Source organism: Bos indicus, chromosome 26 (assembly GCF_029378745.1).
Source record: "Bos indicus isolate NIAB-ARS_2022 breed Sahiwal x Tharparkar chromosome 26, NIAB-ARS_B.indTharparkar_mat_pri_1.0, whole genome shotgun sequence".
Lineage (NCBI taxonomy): Eukaryota > Metazoa > Chordata > Mammalia > Artiodactyla > Bovidae > Bos > Bos indicus.
The window spans coordinates 36,703,684-36,725,265 of record NC_091785.1 but is presented as its reverse complement, the minus strand read 5'-3'; the positions used below and the strand labels follow the sequence as shown (position 1 = coordinate 36,725,265).

The window sequence follows — 21,582 nt, the reverse complement described above, 5'->3', positions numbered from 1 at the left end:
CTGTGACATCCCCCCCAAGGGCTTCTCAGTCAAGGGTATTCATTTGCCCAACACTGGGATTCTGAGCAGGCACATGTGACCGTGCCTTCACCATCATACCAAGCGGCCTCTCATGATCCTAGGGGCCAGATCTTTCCCTCACAATCTTCGCACAGGGCCATCTGCCTCAGAAATCAAAATGAGATGATTAAATTCCATTAGAAACTGGCCCCATAGCCAATGAGGGAACGTATGAGCTTGGGTCATGGGGGAAACCCAAAGAAGATGAATACGTTTTTCTATCTGTAGCAACAATATTGATCATGTTGCATATGAACTATAATTTCAACACCAGAAGGTATATAAGCATGTTATTACATACCATATATCCTCTTTACATACCATTTCAATTGCTTTGTTGATGTGTTTCTGAATTTCCAGAAGCATCTCTACACCCTGTAAGCAGAATAACCGTGATCTTCCACAACTGCCTGATAGCTCAGTTGATAAAGAATCTGCCTGCAAGGCAGGAGACCCTGGTTCGAGCCCTGGGTCGGGAAGATCCCCTGGAGAAGGGAAAGGCTACCCACTCCAGTATTCTGGCCTGGATAATTCCATGGGCTGTATAGTCCATGGGGTCTCAAAGAGTCGGACATGAATGAGTGACTTTCACTTCACACTTCACAACTGCAGCCTAGAATTTTAAATATAAACACTTACACCACACATGAATATTTCTAACTCAGAATATTTGTGGGGTCTTTGATTAGACATCCTGGGTAGTGAATTACACATGGCCTACAATATCAGAGGATTAAATGCTAATTTCAACTCTCCATTTTTATTTGGGTGAAAATGAATGAGAGGCTCTTCCTCGTTATCCTGTCTTCACCGTTCAGAACTGGCTGGTTTAGTTGGTTGGGTCACGTTAACTTCACTCTCTTTCATGGTCTCCCGACCAACCTTCTTGCAACACATGTCCCAGGTCATCAAGGGCTTCTTCAGGGGAGTGTTTGAATTAGTATGAATCCACTGTCACTTAGAAAGGGGGAGGATGTATTCTGCTGATGGTGGGATCTGCATATGGAGACAGACAAAGAATGGCATGCCAAACGCTCTGGTACCCAAATAGCACAACAGATATTAACTGAAGGAAAGATCCTGGCACCAGGATCTGCACGGGATCTGACAGATGGTGCGCCAGATATAAATTTGAGTCTTCCAAAACTGATAAAAGCGAGGTAATGCCTATTTCCCTTAAAAAAAAAAAAAAAAGAATTCTTTATCATAAAGAAATCATCTTGAGATTAAAAAAAAAAAAGATTTTCACTATGTTGGATAAAGTATCAGTCACTATGTTGCCCAGAAGGGACAGAGCTTCCTGTCCTTTTCCTGTAAACATCCACTACAGAACACGAATGCTTAGTTCTGCCTAATGCCTAATTGGCAGGATATTTCATGAAGATATAAAGAGGCATATTGACTCATTTATGCCACTGAAGAACAGTGAGGCACTGACAGACCTCTGAGTAGTACACATGCCACTTAGGATTCCTTCCTTCCATATTCCATAAACATGCACTAAACCTCTCTTACGTGCCAGGCAATCTGCTAGGCTCTGCAGTTCCTACTTAACAGAAGGGCTCCTATGAAAGTGCCAGCTTCCTCTTGTTGCAGCCATTGTGTATAGACTAGTAAATAAAGATATCTCAGTTGCCCCAAAGAACATCCTTCTAGCACTCTCAAGGCTTCTCTGTGAGCCTCTCCATTCATTTCAGTTGCTCAGTCATGTCCAACACTTTGGGACCCATGGACTGCAGCACACCAGGCTTCCCTGTCCATCACCAACTCCCGGAGCTTGCTCAAACTCAACTGTGATCCTCTAGCATGAGTCAATATTACAAACAGCCAGAGATCCAAGGTGGTCTAAATGTGATCCCCTTTCATTTGTGGTCTTGTTTTCTTCCTGCTTCCCTAATTTCCTAAATTTTTTTCTCATTTTTTATTTAATTATTTTTCCATTGGTATCATAAGCCTTGGGGTCATCCACTAAAAACTCACTAATGATGAAGATTTTTTTTTTAAAGAAAAGGTACTTTGAGATAATGTAAGGTACTTGTTTAGCTGTTAATCCAGGATGGGGTATACAGATCACTTCTTTCATCAAATTCAGCTTCCCAGGTGATGACTTCCCACAGCTGACCAGCGACACCATCAGAAGAGGTATAGTTAGCTTTTCTGGCTGTTCCTGAAATGGGGGTGGTGGGGCAGGGAAGCAAGAGGAAATGAGAAACATGGTTCATTCGTGTTGAGACACTCATGGTTCTTGTAAAGGTGTGTAATGGGCACTAACCTGGTGGTGCTTCAGTAATGCAATGTTCAGGTAGAGAGGATTATTGTCCAGTACAGCACTGGCTTTGGCAACAGCCAGTGACACAGCCCCTATGGCCATGCTGCCACAGAGGACAGGCTCAGGGGGTTCTGCAGGTATGATTGGTTTTTCTGCAGAAGTCTCCATCCTTCCTGAAGAAAAAAAATTTGATAAAAGATTGCTTTCCAGAAAGCAAAAGTGCGACTATGATAAAACTGTATTTTTCAATGTTTAACTTACAGATGCAAAGGCTGAAAACTGAGGCTGGGAAGAACGTATTTACTTCCACCCCCGAGAAGTTTGTCTGATGTCACTACTCTCTAATGTCCAAAGAGTCCCCAGCCATGGATTTTGCTGAAGACATTTTAGAATATTCAGTATTAACTCCTTCCACAGTCATATAGGGTAGAAATTGTTATCTCATCTAAATGAGGGCTTAGGCTTAAAGACTTGCCCCACATCCAGCAGAACGTGAATTTAAGGAGACCATTTGGACAGTCTCTGAATTCCAAACCCTTTGTTTTTCTATGTTCCACCATCGCTCCTGCATACCCAGCTTTGTGTTGAACATCTCATGTGTATATCTAACTGGTTATCTTGCTTGCCAACCCCAAGTGGGTGTCTTTTTCTATGAAGAATTCCTTCCAGATCTAACCATCCACTCAGAATCCCCAGCCATCTTTCACCCTCATATATTCTCAGACACTTAGTCTGATCAGGCACCAGAGCGTCCATAATAAATCTCTTGTTCCCCTCCTGTTCTCTGCTTTCCCACAGCTGCTGACCTGAGTCAGGTATGTAAGGTAAGTGGAGTCAGATGTGCAAGCACCCAGCACACATTAAATGTTTAGCAAATTAAGGTTCCCTCCTACTCCTTCCCGTCTTACATTCCATGTTCTATCAGTCAAAAGAAACCACCAAATGAACACCCACTGGTGGTCTCTGCCTATGATTCAGCAGCGGCCATCCCCACCTTCCAGAAGATTGGTTTAACATGATTTTTCTGCCTTGGGCAACTCTCCTCCTCTGTCTGGACCTCAGCATCTGAAACTATGAAGTAAGAGACCTTGTATTCATGATCCCTTTGGCCCGTGGTCTGGTGCTTTCTTACTCAGTGGAATCCACACTCATCTGGTATTTCGTCTAGTCCCAGCATCATGCTAGGAACTGGCGGTTCTAAATTGAATGAGGCGTGATTCGTGCCTTCAAGGAGTGTTGTAATTGGATGGACATACAAAACACTGTTACAACACTAGCAGCAGCTCTGGAATTAATATATCAGAGGAACTGAGGTGAACAGTATGTTAGAAGGCATGGAGCAAAGGGCTATGATAACTTCAGTTATATGCCTTAAAATGGCAAGGTCTTCCAAAGACAGTTTTCATTAATGTTACCTGGGACTGAAGAAATGTTGGTTGTGTATATCAAAGGACACCATTAATTTTTAAAATATGGAGTGGCTTTCTGATGAGCTAATGGGAAATTTGAGAAGCAGTTGAAGGTCTCCATGTCACCCCCCACCCTCTCTGCCCTTGGGCAGAGAGTACTGTTCAGAGTACTTTGTTTACTAAGTGCTTACATCTGGGTAAGAAATATTTTTTATCTTACAAATAAAAATGGAGGGCAAGATGGGGTAAAACCGTGCTGACCTAACATTGTAGCTTCAAGCAAGGAAATGGCATGGAGGATGGATGGTGCCTGGTGGGAACCCAACCCAGGTGTGCAGCAGAGAGACCTGACCTTGAAAAGGCAGTCCAAGCTTCAGCCTTTCTTCCCCCACATTTGTCACTTATGGTTAAGGTTCTACAAGACGATCAGCCACTGACCTTGCTTTTGTCCTTTTTTCTTGGATGGAGGTGGAGGAGGAGGTGGTGGCGGCGGCGGCTGGGGTGAAAGCGCTGTTGAGTCTTCTAGGTTCTTTTCCAATTCTTTTCTCTCCTTATCTTCTTGTACTTTATTTTCAAAGAATGTCCTTAATGGCAAGAAAGTATGGATTTATAATGAGATTACTTAGGAAGATCGCTTGTAACTTTGGTCACATTTTAGTGCTGACCCTAAAATATTTCAGTAGCTAACTCTGCTTTTTAAGCTACCTAAGAACAAATCTGCTTCAATTTCCGAGACTAAAAAATGACACTGTTATAAAACCGTGTTCAAGAACTGAAAATCATTTTGGCCTGGAAATAAATGTTTAAAGATTTCGGGTGCTCATTTTAAAAATTATCTGAGCCCTGTTTATTATTTTTAAAGTAAAATTTGAAGAGATAATTTGATTAAGGGCTTCTGGTCATTATTCAGGCTAATGGTCATTTATTCTTTTTGAATAAATAATAAATAAATGACCACCAGACAAAAAACGAGGCAAGCACAGACAGTGAAATACATAGCATTATATGCAGGACTAACTTTTTTTTAATTTGATGTGGGTGCTTAAAATGAACAGCTAAAAAATTTTGGGGAACCCCAACTTAGGTACCTCTAAATAAAATTTCAGCTTCCTGGAATAAAAAGAGGGTAAAAATTTCCAGAGACAAAAAAACAACAAGCCAAAATAAAAAAAAAAAAAAGACTTGGGAATCAAATTTGCATCAGATGCTGGTGGGGCTGTGCCTTTAAAGTAATGAAAAAAACAGATTTCAAATGAGAATTCTATACTCAGCTAAACAGTCAAACATGAAGGCAAAATGCTAACATTTTCACACATGTAAGAATACCCTTACAAAAATTTATATCCCAAATACTCTTTTCTCATCCTTACTTAAAAAAAAAAATTATATATTTTTCTGGCTGTGCTGGGTCTTCATTCCTGGGTGAGTATTTTCTCTAGTTGCAGCAGGCGAGGGCGACTCTGTTGCGGTGTGTGGCCTTCTTGCGGTGGCTTCTCTTGTTGCAGAGCACAGGCTCCAGGCACGCAGGCTTCACTAGTTGTGGCTCTCAGGCTCCAGAGCTTGGACTCAGGAGTTGTGGGCTTGGTTGCTCGGCAGCAGGTAGAATCTTCCCTGACCAGAGATCAAACTTGTGTTCTTCTGCACTGGTAGGAGGACTCTTATCCAGTGTACCATGAGAGAAGCCTTCAACCTTACTTTTACAGGATGTAATCCAACAATTCAAGAAAGAGGAAGATATGGGATCCAGGAAACAGGAGAACAATGAAGGGATATCTTATGGCATCTCTGTAGTAGGGCTAGAGAGGAACAACTCAAGACGGGAGATTTGGGAGGGAAAGTTCCAGGAAAAAAAGGAATGTAATGAAATAGAAGGTATGACTAAGGGATTAGGAAAACAATTAAGGATATGTTAATAGCAAATAACACACACACAAAGTGGAATAGCATTCAAAAACTGGAGGGCTACAATCCATAGGGTTATAAAGAGTCGGACACGACTGAGCACGCACATGTGCATGCACACGCACACGCTATTTATAAAAGACATAACTAGAAGTCACACAAAATTATATAGGATTCAAAACCTGTAAAAAGCTATTCAAAAAAAAGTTTTCTTATAAGGTCATGATACAACTCTGATGCAAACTAAAATGTGAAGTTACACACAATTAAGCAAATGATAAAACTTTAAAGAAAGAGAGTCCAGTTGACCTTCTTTGGCCACGAGGACTGTGGCATTGATCCACACAAAAGGAGAAGTAATGGTAACCCACAACGTGGTTGGATTAGCTATGTGAACTATGCTCACATAGCCGTACTTCCTTGGTTTGCACATTTTAGAGTCAACCTGTGGGCAAGGCCTGGAATATTTGGCTGTGTTTGGAGATCAGAACATAAGCACCACCCACTGGGTCATATAAAAGGATAAGCGAGGCTCATGGGGATGATGCATGTGAGGAGGTACAGAGTGGAAAAAGATGATGTCTGAATTCTTGATCCTTTTCCAGAGAAACTTTGAATCCTAGGAAAGCACTATGCATAAAAAGAGGCCAAAAGACCTTACGTAGCCTTACACAGTAAAAGTTTAATAACAGGATTTTCAGGAGAAAAACAACATTTTATGCTGCATGTTGATGCGTTAGCATATGTTTCCTAATTGACTTCCCAACTGTACCCTACAGATTGGACACACCTGTTTCATTGGCAGGTGAAATGGAAAGAAAGTAGGTACATGATTATACTGGACACTAACGTTTCAAAGTTTCATACTTACCTGAGCACCTGATCCACCTCAGCCTGGCTGGAGGGCACTAGGCCCTGGAGCTCCTCAGTGAGAGTTTCGTTGACCCACTGCACTGCGGTGCTGACAGCATCCAACCTTTCCACTTCCTCGGCTTCAACGAGCTCAGGTGAAGCGTTCTCGTGGGCTTCAAAGTGAGTTGCGATCACCACAGAACATATGTTCTGAAAACAATATAAATGTGTTCTACATTTTCCCTGCCTTTCACAGGAAATAGGAAATTGAATGTATCCAACTTTAAGGTACATGATCTTTTATCACCAATTTCAAAGAGAAAATGAGAATCTGTAATTTTCTTTGAGATATTTTTATAGCTATTGAAACACGGTGGAACCCGACTTCAAGGAATGTTTAAAATTATTACCTTGTTAAAATAAGTCTTATAAAAACCTTACATTGAACTTCATTTCTATCATTGCCTCTCTCAAAAATAGCAAAAAAGGAGACAGATTTAATCATAATTATTTTCATGGATGACAATGAATTTTTCTTCACGTAGATCAGTCTACATATTTATAATTCTATGTAAGTGAGTGAGAGTCGGTTAGTCGTGTCTGACTCTACAAACCCATGGACTGTAGCCCTCCAGGCTCCTCTGTCCATGGAATTCTCCAGGCCAGAATACTGGAGTGGGTAGCCATTCCCTTCTCCAGGGGATCTTCCCAACCCAGGAATCAACCCAGGTCTCCTGCACTGCAGGCGGATTCTTCACCATCTGAGCCACCAAATCTATGTAAATCTTCATGTAAATACATGAATCTATAACCCTATCTGCAGATTACAGAACTCATGACATTAGCAGTGTCAGAGTTTTAAAACTATTTTTGCCCCATTTCATGTCTCAATCTTCAGATCACCTTCAGGTCTGTACCAACAGTGCACATAATAAACCATCATGGCAGATTGTATGATTCATGCTTTGTGTTCATAACTGCCTACAAATACTGTATGTGTATCTCACAGACACTGAATTTCGAAACATTAATTTCCCACTATTTAGACAGTAAATGCTAATAAATGCAGTGGAGCCAAGACAAAGAGAAGAACAGGTTTAAGTTGCTTCCTACCTTGGGAAAATTTTGAATGGTGCAGAATATTTCCACTTGGAGGGTTGGAAGCCCAAGTCCATCCAGCACATTTTTCCCCACAACTTTGCATATGGTGGGAGGTTTTGCAAGTTTAGAAAAGCAGTTTGCCTTCAACACACACACACATAAAAAAAAAACACAAAAATACCACATCTAGTTTATCTTTGAAAGGTCATTCACATTTGCTCTAGTTTCTAGTAAACCTCTCTGTGAATGTCCTCATTCTGGGATTAGTCTAGCAGCTCTGTGGGAACATAAAGACTTGGATTTAGCCTCTGGTACATGGGGCAATTTGTCTATTGAACTCTCATGGGAAACTCACAGGCATGTCTTTATTTAAAGGTCCTGGTTCATTCTTTATGGGCCCTAACCTATCCTTCCATCCAAGATGCTGAAGTCAATTGGCTTCTAGAAAACTGCGATGCATTCAAACCCAAGAAGCCTTAAGTGGGTTCATTATCATTTCTCCCTACAAGGCAGGTATTTGAAAAGGTGAAGACTTATACATAGGCTGTACTTCATTTACCATCAGTTCATGCATAGAACTACATGTTCAAAGAGGACTGTTGGAACCTTAGTGACAGCAGTTTCATTGATGTGGAAGAACAGAGGTCATTTGGAAGTTGATCCAAGAAACAGAAGAAAGAGAATGAAGCTGAGGGAGAATATCCTCTCAAGGAGACTGAGTAAAAAGATTCAAGGGACTTCCCTGCTTATCCAGGGGCTAAGACTCTGAGCTCCCACTGCAGGAGGTACAGGTTCCATCCCTGGTCAGGGAACTAGATTCCACATGCCGCAACTAAAAAAAGATTCCACATGCCAGGACAAAGACCCAGCGCAGCCAAATAGATACACAAAAATTAAAAGATTCACGACTGGGCCCCTGTGCAGAGGGCTGGGAGCTGGGAGAGAAGGAAGAGGGGCGAGAGAAGGCCCACCCCCTCACCCTCTTTTATCTTCAGACAGTTATTCACTCTTTATTTCCACATAGCAAACCAGGCCTCTGATCTTTCAGTTCAAAATCCAATGACCACAACCTACCTAACTGGTCATCTCACATCCATCGGCAATGTGCCAGCACTGAGGTGATACCCAGCAGAACTAAAGCAAAAGCCAATTTTCAAGCCATCCATGCATTTTAAGGATGACAGTTTGTATATTACTGTGTGTGCACGTGTGCTCAGTCGCTTAGTTGTGTCCAACTCTTTGCCACCCCATGGACTGTACGCGTGAGACTTCTCTGCACATGGGATTCCCCAGGCAAAAATACTGGAGTGGGTTGCCATTTCCTCCTCCAGGGGAATCTTCCTGACCCAAGGATTGAACTGGAGTCTCCTGAGTCTCTGGAGTTGGCAGGCGGGTTCTTTACCACTGAGCCATCTCGGAAGCCCAGGTATAGAGTAAGTATTGAAATGAAGTTAATAAAATAGGAGAAGAAAAATATTATCTAGTTTAACTTTTGTGTATTAGTGAGTTCAATTCAACAAGTAATGAGCACCTACAATGTACCACATATTGGGTAAGGAGGAAAATGGGACTAACTTTTTCAAATGTTTATGTACCTTAAAGGAGTGACTTGGTCTTGTTTATCACTGTATCACATTCCACAGTGCCTGGTATATTTGGGATTCATAAATTGATTAGTTGGAAAAGACCCTGATGCTGGGAAAGACTGAGGGCAGGAGGAGAAGGGGGTAACAGAGGATGAGATGGTTGGATGGCATCTGACTCAATGGACATGAGTCTGAGCAAACTCTAAGAGATGGTGAAGGACAGGGAAGCCTGGCATGCTGCAGTCCTTGGAGCTGCAGAGAGTCAGATATGACTTAGCAACTGAAAACAAGAATAAAATTTGAATCCTGCATACATGAATAAAGGCCAGACACAACCTGTCTAACACAACCTTGGACACTTTGTATACGTTATATTATTAACTTCTCAAAACAACTCTATAAGGTGGTATCACCTCAGTTCCAAAGATGAGCAAACTAAACTCCAGAAGGAAACCTGTCCAAGATAAAATAACCAATGTCTTCATTAACCAATGTCTTAAAATCACCAATGTTTACTGCTTTCTAACAGACTTAGTGGCTCAAGCCATTTACTTGCTCATGATTCTGCAATCTAGGCTGGGCTTAACTGGGCAATTCTTTGGTTGATCTTGCCTGGGGTCTCCTATACAGATTCAGTCATCTGTAGGCTGGACCCAATTCAGAGTACCCAAAATGCTTCCATTCACATGTGCAGTGTCTCAGCCAGGACGGCTGGAACATCCAGGGGCTCCCAGGCCATCTGTCTTTCTCACAGCACATCTGGAAGGTCTCTCACATCTGCTAGGGCCTCTCTCTACTGGATCTCTCTCTCTTTCACTCTCTCTAGCATGGCAATAGGATTTCCCTTCAGCATGACTAACTTCCAAGAGGGAGTATTCCAAGAGTACATCATGCCAGCCCTTACCAAACCTCTGTTTGCATCATACTTGCCAAGGTCCTATGGATCAAAGCAAGTCATAAGGCCACGACCCCAGTCAATATAGGAGGGACTTCCATAAGACTGTTCATTCTGGTGGTGTGGTTCATTGCTGCTGCTGCTGCTAAGTCGCTTCAGTCGTGTCCGACTTTGTGCGACCCCACAGACGGCAGCCCACCAGGCTCCCCGGTCCCTGGGATTCTCCAGGCAAGAACACTGGAGTGGGTTGCCATTTCCTTCTCCATTGGGGACCATCAATTTAATAGTTCACTACTGCTACAAAGCAGCAGAGCTAAGGATCAAATCCAATCTGCCCGATTCCCAATCACAAACTCTTAATCATAAGTTTTATGAAGGAGCTAATAGTATTGCTATTGCCCACAGGGATCTCTCCCATCCCTGAATTCTTCTACTATGTAAGAGAACCATGGAAGAAATGGCATTTGAGCTGGACACAGGAGGTTGTGTAGTATTCCACAGGCAGACAACAGGGAGAAGTTGATACTTTAGGTAGGCAGAATAGGATAAGCGAAGTGGAGGGAATTGGGAAACTTCACATTTTAAAAAAAGTCAGCAGGCCCATGAAGAGGAGCAGGGGAGGGAAGCATAGATAAGCCTGTGTACCAAAGTAGGGGCAAGCACTGTGAGTCGCACATACTGGAATGTGTTGGATCTTACTAAGCATGCAAGAGGGAACCACAGGAAGTTGAGTGAGAGAATGATGGTCAGATTTGGGATGAGGAACACTACTCTGGCAGCATTAGTTGGAGGAACTTGATGGGGGAGGGGGAGAGAATAAAGAGGGCCAGAACTGGGACAGCAACTGAGAAGAACTGGAGCAGCAACTAAGAAAATGAAATGGAGGTGCCTTTATGTCAACTGCTGAACATTCGTCAAAGCCCAAGCCAAAATTCCCACATGCTACAGCCCACAGGGATCTTGCCCACCCCTGAGTTTCTTTAACAAACACACAGTGATCTATTCCTCAGTCTGGCACACAATTCTGAACTACCCTATCTATTACTCCAGTTATTTTATGTATCAGTGGCCCTCGTCCCTAATTGAGGTAGAAGTTCCCAAAGAGCTGTGCAAACCAAAGCCCTAGCTGCCTAATAGACTGGGAAGAGCATTACACTGGGGGCAAGAGTCCAAGTCACCAGTTTTCACTTCTGCATTAATTCATTGTGAGACAAGAGCTTGGGGTCTTTCTAAAATGAGGAAGTTGGACTAGTTAACTTTCAAGAATTCCTCTGGCAAGAGACTGTGGAAAGAGAATGGAATTGGGAGTTGCATTCACTTATTCACCGTGAGTGTCCACTATGCACTGTGCTAGGTACTAGGGACACAGACCTGGTTTCATTTCTGTCATTCACAATGTTCCTTGAGAAAACCATCTAAATTCACCGGGCCACGGTTCCTTTATTTGTAATACAGAATCATAAGGTTTACTTCACCGCGGTCCTAGGGATGAAGTGATATCACAGTAACCACATAACACAAGGTGCGTCGATAAACACCTCCCCTCTCCCCTCCCCCGATTTGATGTATCGGCCAAGACCGAAAAAAAACAAATATTTGTGGAACATACCCTATATTAACTGCCCTGACAAGACGTGATTTTGAACCCTGTAGACACACTGCTTCTTTACTGCACTTACATACTCTGCTTGGTGTTGTCATTTTGCCTCACTGTAGCGCGAATCCCTACCAGTTCCAACCATGATACCTTTCAGAAGGTGGGTGTTGGTTAGTACTTACGGGTCTGGAAGTGAGAAAACGCCTGCCTTTGTTTCAACTGCCCACGGCTTTAAGACTAAATATACGCCAGATGGTGAGCAGAGGAGCTAAGGGGTATGTGAAAAGGCGAAACCCACCCCCCGCCGCCCCCACCCCTCTCCACAGGAGCTCACAAGCTGCCTAGGAAGGGTTTCAATACAAAATAGGGGGTGCTACAAGGCCGCTGCAGGACGATCAGTCCAGGGCGAAGGGGGCAAGACTTTGATCTGAATTTGAAGTTTAGATACGAGCTGGTCAGGTGGGACGGGGATCCCCGGAGCGCACGCAGGGCCCACAAGCCAAGGAGCCGAGGTTTGAAATCGACCGAAACTTGGCAGCGATGCTGGGTACGAGGCCCCGGGGTGGGCTGAAGGCTACGCTGTAGCGAAAGCCAAATGCGTTCGCTCCGTGGTCAAAAGGAGGCCGCTGAAGGTTGGTAAACTGAGCTATGAGGTATAAAGGACTGTGATTAAAGGAGGTAACTGGCAGCCGGACAGGTCCGCCCAGAGGTAGTGAGGATGCCTGCCAGCCCCTGAGCTGTCGCGCAGTAGCTACAAATCTGCCCAGAGCCCTCTTTCCTCCAGCAGTTTCCTGTCCACCACTTTCTCTCTCGAGATTCCTTTAGCCAGGTTTCCGCTCCGCTTCTTCCCTTCAGGATCCCCGCGCCGCGTCAACCCAGCCGGGACCCAGCGCGGCGCGCGTGCGCGACTCTGCGGCGCAAGCGCCCCGCGTTGCCGCAGCGCGGGGCGGGGGGAGAGGGGCTGGAGGGAAGAGGGTTCTGGTCCCAGGTCCCTACCAGGTGCCCGTAGACGTCGGCAGGCTGGAGGTAGAAGGTGGAGTTGAGCAGTTCTTCCAGCCTGCGCGGAACGTCGTTCTCGCGGTAATACTCCATCGCCTGCTGCTTCAGCTTCTGCAGCTCCCTAGTGCTCCCACAGCTGCGGCCGCCGCCTTCTTCCCCCATGGTAGGAGATTTAAGGCTACAAGCGGGGGTTAGCCTGGGGGCCCGCGAGCGTCCTCCCTGTCGCTAGGCAACGCAGCGAGATTGCCGACCTCAGATCTCGCGAGGCTTCCTGCCTTGGGTGCTTCCTGCCTTGGGTTCTTCCTGCTTGCGGCAGACGCGAATGGCTCCTCTGCCCTCCCTGTCCCTGAGGTTTTGACCCCCCCGCCCCCCCCCCCACCCCGGGTTTTGGGCTTATTTACTCTTGAGACTAGCGCCCTTCTGGCGTTGTTTTCCAGGACGTGTTTCCCTGACGGTTTTCAGATGGGGAAACGGTTAACACTCTCACGAAGCGCTTTTTGCGGAGACGTGAGAGAGGGTTAGCCCCTCCGCTTCCAGCTGGGGACTCGAACCCCGGGTGGCACCAGTTCTCAGGTGCCGCTGGGACTCGGGCCATCAGGCCTTCCCCACTTTCCCCCTCGTTCCTCGCGATCAGGGAGCTCCTCCGAGCGGCGGCCTGTGCCGGCCCCCTCTCCTGGGGAGGTTGTAAGAACGCTGGGTGTCCTTCCCTAAGCTGTGGAGGACTCCGCCATTGGTTCGTTAGGCTGATGTTTACCTGCCCTGAGCCGAGCAGTGTGCTGGCTGTGGATACCGCGATGTCCAGCAGAGAACCGGCTACTCGCCCTCCTCTGGGAGATTAGTGAGGTGAAATTTTACCGTAGAAGGAAGAACAGTGTGGTTCCCCCCAAATTTGGGATGTACCTTAAGGACCGGGCCTAGGGTGGAGGTGTCACAGGCAAGACTTGAGGAAGAGAAGCAGGAATGAAGAACTGTCATTGGGTCATGTTCCTTCTTCAGAACCTTCTTAAGAGGCTGCCTGCGTCCTGCCCCTTTTAAATCCAGACTGCCTGCTTGGCTTCATTACACCTACCAGGTGTCACGTGCACTTATACAGCTTCTTAATGTGCGCCCTCTATTCTAGATTCTTCTGCTGCAGATAAGGGCTGAGATGGACCCGGTGTCCTTGTTCCCCTCTGTCCTTGTTCCTGGCCTAAGCAGACCATTCAAAACATTCATGCTGCACTTTTGCTCATCTGGAAAACAATCTTAACTACTCTGCTACTAACTACTAACTAATTTTAACTATTCTAACTCACAAGTCAGAATAAAATGAGAAAGTGAGTGAGAAAACACTTTGAAACAAGATAGTTATTTTCAGTAGAGGTCGGTATTTGTATAAAAATAAAGTGATTCTATAAATACTGTTAAGGAACCTAGAGGTGTACCTCCTTCACAACTCTGGGTGTTTTGTCCAGTTCTCTAATGCAGGAGTCCCCAACCTCTGGGATCCAGTGCCTGATGATCTGGGGTGGAGCTGAGACCGTAATAATTGAAACAAAGTGCACAATAAGTGTGATGTGCTTGAATCGCCCCAAAACCATCCCCCCACCTCCAGTCCGTGAAAAAACTGTCTTCCACAAAACCCTTCCCTGGTGCAAAAAGTTTGGGGTATGCTGCTAACGGAACATCTCACTTTCTGGGTTGGGATTGATGGTCATGGGCCTACCTTGTCCTTGGTAAATGGAAATCCCTCCATGGTAGAGCCAAGTCTGAGTCATCACAAGCACAGCAGAGCCTGGGCCTCCCACAGGGACAGAACATGTCCTCTGCCCAACAGGTGTTGAGGGAGGTTTTATTCAAAATAAGCCAGTTGCTGTTGCTGCTGTTTCCATTCCTCCGCACACCTTTCCTCACATCTCTTTAGATAGAAGCCTCCCACTTCTCTCATGCACCCATCCTTTAATTCCTGTTGAGTCCCACATCTTCAAAAAAGCCATGCCCCACACTTTAGCTCTCACCGTGGCCAGCCCTTCCTTTCTTCTGAACTCCTTCCCTGCTTGCAGTGTGGGCCACAGAGTTCAGCCCTCAGGGATGTCTTGACTCATGTGATGTCTTACTGGAAGATTGGAAGCATCCTGGGCTGGGACCATGATGTCTCAGAGCCTTCCCTCTATGACCTACTGGCCTACTAATTTTTTGAGGACAGGGACTTGTTTTGTCTTGTTCACTAAGATATTCAGTAAATTTGTTGAATGAATAGATGTATTTTACACATAATAAACACTTAACTCAAAGGTTTTGTGGTTAATGGGTGAGTAATGAGTACACCAGGCTGGCTTGAGCAAAGTCTCTATTTTCAGGAACAATGAGAAATACAAATGGAAAAGTAGTCTGAGGTGAGATCATGAAGGAACTGGAATACCATTCTGTAAGAGTGGGGAGCACCCCCAACCTTGTAAATATAGACTGGACAAGATGGAAGTGGTGTTGGAGAAGGTTAACTGGCAGCAGTTGGGTGGGCTTAGTGAGTGTTTGGTTATTAAAAAAAAAAACATAGATGTAAGAGCCTAAACAGTAATGGTAGCAATGGGAAAAGAAGGATGAGATAGGTAATAGGAAGGGAGGATGAAAATCCCTGAATGGTTGGATGTAAGGTTGGGGAACCAAATATGACTCCAGAGGATAACTTGTAGAATTCTTTTTTGGTTGACAGAAACGTGGTAAGTGAGAGAGTGATCTGGTTTTGATGAAGGGAACATGGTGCATTTGGTTTTAGATGTGTGGAGCTTGGGGTATCCCAGAGGAAACAAAGGACTGACGATGCAGATGGAAGGCATCCACAAAGAATTTACAGTTGAATAAGAATAGATAAATCCTCTGGAAGGAAAAGAGAAACCAATCATCTTGAACTCAGGACCTAAATATTCAGGAGTGAATTCATCTAGGACAGGGGGAACAAACGAAAAAGACTTAGAGAAAAAAAGAAAAAGGTACACATCCTAGAGTCTAGTGCAGAAAATTTTGGGACTCTGTTAGATGTGTGTGTTCATATGCACAGATTAAAGTCTAAAAACATATACATTTGCATGTTAATTGTGTCATCCTTAGGTGATGGGGTCTCTTACTTTCTCCTTTTGTATATTGGTAGTATCTGATTTCCCTGAAATGAGTGTATCATTTCTGTCACTTTGAAGCATTATGTTAAAAATATTTGAGACAAAGATATTAGATCAAATGTTGCAGGAGAATTGAAGACAAAAAAGATATTTTTAGGAACTCAGTTCTTCCCTTATGGATCATTCCATCTTCTCAAATAAAAACTACAGGCAGGCTTAATAAGTAAGTAAATCTGCCTCCTTGTTTGCTTCCCTCATTCACTCAATCAGCTGATATTTAATGCTTACCATGTGTGAGGCACTGTTCTAGGCCCTGGAGGAAACACAGTGAATAAAGTGGGTAACATTTCTTCTCTTTGTGCCACTTAAGTTCTATTGGCACTTCAGTAGCACTTACACCCTAGTGAACCACTGGGACACTGAACTGAAATAATAATAGATGTGAAAGCATTTTGAAAAGTTGGTATGCTAGGGGTCTAATAGCCTATTGGTGTTGACAGATCCAGAATAAATACAATTATTATTCATGAATATTCCAATTTTCTTCTTTTCCATAGATATTAGAAATATTAGGGTTATAGCTGTAAAATACATTTATGCATATATATATGTTATGGACTTAACACATCTTGTGCCAGTACCTTGGTGACTATTTCCGTTTCATCTTGAGACTAAATGTCCAAGGGCACTTACAGAGCATCAGAACTTGAAAAAGATTGAGTGCGGCTCACCCTAAAGATGTGAACTGGGGAATACATGAGGGGAGGGAAATGAAGGGAAGGAAAAGCTCAGGTGATGTAGAATGTTCTGGAACATATCCAGCAAAAAAGGGTAGAACTATACTCTCCTCTTTTAGAGAATGGGGCGCCTGCCCCATTGTTACATTTTCCTCATTGGAAAGGATGGACAGTGTGGGACAAGGACCATTTGTCTGGGAATTAGAAAACTCAGATTGGAGTCCCAGTGATCTCCAAGATCTTCTGGGACTTCATGAATGAAATGAGAGTGTTGGGCTAGATCAGTGTTTCCTAACCTTTTTCATTATGGAGACTCCTTTTAAACAACAACAAAAAATTGAGACAGCCCCCTCCCCCTCCACAGTCCATGTAACAGTGGCTGTGACTGTCATAGTGTCTATGAATTCAGTGGTCTCTCTAGAGGCATTTGTATATCATTCATGGAAGTTTTGTACATATGACAAAAATACATTTACAGGCAAGCCATTCTTCAGTGTCGGGGGTATGTTTGGTGTGCGTTTGGAATTACAGGCCACTTGCCCACATCCATGGGTTTCTCACGGACCTTGATTGAGTGAGAAGCACTGACCTGGGTCTCTTCATCTCAGATCTGTACTACTTATAGCTCTGAGTCAAGATAAAATACCAGGACTTGTTAGTCTGTTCCTATCTGCTAATTGAAGATCCTTTGTAGAGGAAATTAATCATTTTTAAGTCTGCATTTCAAAAAGATTTTCTAAGCTATGTCAGACATCACCTAAATGAATGGGGATGAATAAAGATGTATTTGTTCATTTTTCCTTAATCCTTTCCAACACCTTTATATAAATTAGAACCTGTTTGCCATGACTTTAATCTTCAAAAGTGATTATTTAGATGTTATTTCAGGGTTGCTATCAAGTGCTTGTTAATTCTTCTTTCCTGCAGTTCCCATCTGTGTGGAATATAATTTTTCATAGGGAACTAATGAACATGATTGCAGGTGCCTTTAATCATAGAATCATAGAAGCTGGAGACAGAATAGATGGAGATAGAATAGATGGAGATGCATTTTCCTCATCTAGAAAATGGGACTAATAATGTAACCCTTCCTTACCCATTTGTCATGAATGAGAAATATGATTGCCAAGCTAAGTGCAATATAAATAACTGTAAATGAAATGCTAAGTAATAAAAGTAGGAATGATTTGACTAATAAAAAATGTTTTTCCTAACTCAGTTTTTCATTAGTGATGCCTCCTGGCAGTAGTCATTTCCAGTGTAATAGTACTAACAACAAAACCACAAAAACCAGAAGCAACTATCATTGATGGATCACTTTTATATGCCTGGGTCTTCCCTTTCATCATCCCATTGAATCTGCACAACAGTCACAAAAGGTAAGTGATTGGCCCCAGGTTACACAGTTAATAAAGAGCAGACATGGAATTTGAACCAGGGTCTGGCTGACTCCAGCGCCCACACATTTCCTACTGTGCTCTACTGCCTCTCAAATCTAGAACTTTCAGGCAGATTCTGATGCCTCGTGTCATCTTTTGCAAGACTCTTGGCCAACCTCTCTAGAGAAGACAGTTGGGTTCCTCACACTCAGCTTAGAGAAAGGAGCCTGGGCAAAGGTGGTAATCTCTTGATCACTGGTTCTCAGTCAGGGCTATACACTAGAATTACCTGGGGATTCTACTAGATTCTGCCAGGATTTTAGCACCATTAGAATTAAATACCACAAGAAGGATTAGCTATTCTATTCACTGCTGTGGTACTGAAAAATGCTGATGCCTGGTCCCTTAAAATGGAATCTCCAGCAATGGGACCCAAGCATGGGTATTTTCTTTTAATGTGTGATATTAATGTGCAGCCAAGGTTGAGAACCACTGCTCTAAAAGATTTCTTCATGGATTGTGTCATGAAGAGAATGATTACAGCTTTACCCAGGAATGGGTTGATAATGGATGCTGCCAAGACGATCTGGAAGTATTGGGTCTTGAGTCAGACCCCATGGGTTCAAGTCCTGGTTCTTCCAGTTGCCAGCTGTGTGACCTTGTACAAGCTACTTAACTTTTCTGAGCCCATTTTTCCCCATTGACGAGTATTTTCAACAGAATTACTATGATTTAAATTTAAAAATCCATGTGACCTTCTTCCTGCTGTGCCCTAATTGTAGTAAATGATGTCATTATTACCAAAGAAATTAAGGAAAAGGAAAATGTAGCATTTTTTGCAGTTTGGTGGTATTGTCTGAAAACCTTCATTTAGCTTTGTACTGGAATTCAGATGGAATTGAATTAAATGATAAGGGACCCCCCCCCTTTAGAACAATATTAGTAGCCTTTAAACCTTAACCATTTTCACAAAATTACAAAGTTGATGTGTTATTTCTCTCTTGCTTCCCAAGTGTAGCAGGAAGCTGGAGTCATAGTCATAAAGTGAGTGTTCAAAACTGGCATCTTGTCAAAGGTTGTTTTCGATTCAGCCTTCTGGTCGTTTGTTCAAAGGGCTTTGACACAAGACCAAAAGATCCTGTTGGAGATGCTGCTGCTGGCAGTTTAATTGGTATTTTTCAGGGTGTAGACACACGATTTCTATATAGGCAGAATGAAACTGGAAACAGGGCAATTAATCCAGAGAGTTCAGACTGTAAGGAGAAAAGGAAAAAATTAGGCAAAAGAAATTCTTTTAAGCAAGCTATTTTGCCATTTTTAAATAGATACTTTTTAACTTTATAGAAATAGATACAACTTAAAGAGTATTTTTGTGACATAATTACGGGGCTCACAAAGCAAAATGAATGCATATAAAATATCCAACAAAGGCCAGGTTTTCTAATTTGTACTTTTTTTAATATGAAAGGGGCAAAATAAATGTAGTAATTGCATTTATTATGAACAAAGAAAAAGTTAAATGTATTTTCCACATAGGGGGCAGCAAAGAAGAGAGGAATCCTGGTTAAGAGGACCAGTTAGACGTTTTATCAAATTATAGCTAAAAATGTTTTCTCTTACTACTGGCACAGATATTGACTGGGTTTGTCTCTTGGCCCCTGAGAGTTGTCAGCCTGCCTATTTTGATGTTCTAGATTCTGCTTCAGAGGAATTATTTCATATTAGTAAAATCAAAAGACTGTCTGTTCCTTTGTAATTGATGATTTCTACAGGCCTGGTCATGAATCTCATGCTAATGTTAAACCTTCAAAAAATTATTTGGAAGATTTGAAAAATTCACTTGTCAAAAATTTAGGATTGGACTCTTTATATTTATTATTGGCAAAATGCAGGATTGTTGTTCGTGTTGTTTTCTCTTTTTATTCCTTGATTTGCCTTTTTTTCTCATATTTGAGAAGTTTGAGAAGTTCTTTGAATATTAAAAAAATAAATACCGGCATAGATGCGATGAAAATTATTTCTTGAAGAATTGTGACTTGGAGTAAATTCCCATGAATTTTTAGTGAATAAAATAGGCAAATTCCTCAATACTGATTTAAGTACATCTCTTTCATATATGACAATCATATGTAAATTTTTATCATTGGTCTCCAAAGTTATTTAAGGAGACAGTTGCAAATGATTCTTTAATGCAGATCTAATGTGTTAGATGCAATTCCTGTACAGTTTTTTTTTTTAAATGTAATTGTGCTGTATATTAGCAAGGGGTAATGGATCCTGTTTTTAATTAAGTAATACAGTTATTACATTTTGTGATTGTGCATTCAGTACCTTAGGAGGATATTATAGAAAGGAAAGTAGTAATCATCAGTATCAGTTTTTCAGAAAAGCAAATACTGTTTCCATTAATACTTGAAGGAGAGACGTAGTATGGTGAAAAATTAAAATATTATTTCTAAAATGGAGGGAATTTTAATACATCATTAGTGATGCCTATCTTTGCCTTGGGCTATAGTCAGCATAAGTATATTTTAAATGCTATACAATTGGGGAAAGAAGGAAAAGAAACATGCAAGAGAATCTAACACAGTAATACTCGGACAGAAATAAAGAGCTGAGGTGTATTAGGGTGATTTTGTATGATGGTATTTGAATTTGAAATAAGTAATTGAGGCAAAAGTAAGGTTTGGAATAGAAGTATCAGGGTGCCCACTGGTGTCCATTTCTTTTTGTGTGCAGAGATGCAGCCAAAAGCAGGATCGAGAGTAATCCGGGGTCCACCCTCTCCTCGGCTCCCAGAAGGAGCTGCACTTATTCAAAGGCTACTGTTAGACTGTTGTAAGAATGTGAGTTGATTTGTGACCAACAGAGTGACTTAATATGTCCCTGAGCTTTTCTAAGGTACCATCTCTCCCAAAGTTCATGGCCATATATTTGTATGACCTTTGTGGGAATTTGAAAATGAAGAAGATTGTGAAATGAACTCACAAGGCAGGGAATTTCACAGAGAAGAGCCATCTTGGTTAACTGTAGATGTCTGTACCTTCTAAACAATTTTTCTACCTCTAAAATTTTAAAATTAGAGTCCCTGTTTGAGAGAGCTAGTACCAGATTTCTTTTTGGGGTATAAAATTATTCCTTGCCAGCACTTACTGGAATTTTTATTCACTTGTGGGTTTGACCTGAACTTTGGTTGCCTAATCACAACTGCTTTCTTTTCTTTATAGCCAAGCGGACAGGATATACGGGAAAAATAAAATTTCTGTGCTTGTTCTGAGCATACAAAATCAAAGGCTGTCTTTTGTAGGGTAAGACTCAAAGAGTATGTTTTATAGCATAAGAACAAAAATAAAGCTTTTAATGTATGATATTTGAAATAGGTGTTTATCAGTTTATAAGCTTAGAATGAATATTGTCCTAAGTATCATTTATTACTTTACTGAAAATAGAGTCGTTTTGAATTCTTAACTAAGACCATCGATAGAAAAAATATAAACATACAGATATCCAATTAATATTTTTTTCTGTATATTTCTCATAAGCCTGATGTTAGAAAATTCGTTTTCTTTTTGGGGGGATAATTACAAATCTAAAAAAGCAAAAATGCAATCAAAATGAAGAATTCAAAAGTATAAGCTCTCTTTTCATTTATATTTGCGATAGACTTTTTGTCTCCAAGTATTTGTCCTATGAGAATGAAA

General features: G+C 42.3%; 2 protein-coding genes across 6 annotated transcripts in view; one reads left to right on the top strand and one right to left on the bottom strand.

The window, feature by feature from the left end:
- The window catches only part of ENO4 (enolase 4), a 28,381-nt gene extending 14,621 nt beyond the window's left edge, over positions 1–13,760 (bottom strand). Inside the window, exons 1-7 of one of the 5 annotated variants that reach the window (XM_070780911.1) lie at positions 13,571–13,760; positions 7,606–7,734; positions 6,512–6,702; positions 4,177–4,322; positions 2,333–2,502; positions 2,096–2,227; positions 382–498 (exon numbers count right to left, since the gene is read on the bottom strand). In XM_070780911.1, coding sequence (XP_070637012.1) covers positions 382–498; positions 2,096–2,227; positions 2,333–2,502; positions 4,177–4,322; positions 6,512–6,702; positions 7,606–7,734; positions 13,571–13,645 — 960 coding nt within the window. In that variant the 5' untranslated portion in view covers positions 13,646–13,760. Of the gene's footprint in view, positions 1–381; positions 499–2,095; positions 2,228–2,332; positions 2,503–4,176; positions 4,323–6,511; positions 6,703–7,605; positions 7,735–12,667; positions 12,968–13,570 lie in introns of those variants that run through there. The other 4 variants (XM_070780910.1, XM_019952882.2, XM_070780913.1 and 1 more) reach the window with 4 other exon arrangements.
- The window catches only part of HSPA12A (heat shock protein family A (Hsp70) member 12A), a 174,956-nt gene continuing 166,091 nt past the window's right edge, over positions 12,718–21,582 (top strand). The window contains exon 1 of the mRNA XM_070780909.1: positions 12,718–12,833. Within this exon, the coding sequence (XP_070637010.1) occupies positions 12,831–12,833 (3 nt within the window). The 5' untranslated portion in view covers positions 12,718–12,830. The remainder of the gene's footprint in view (positions 12,834–21,582) is intronic.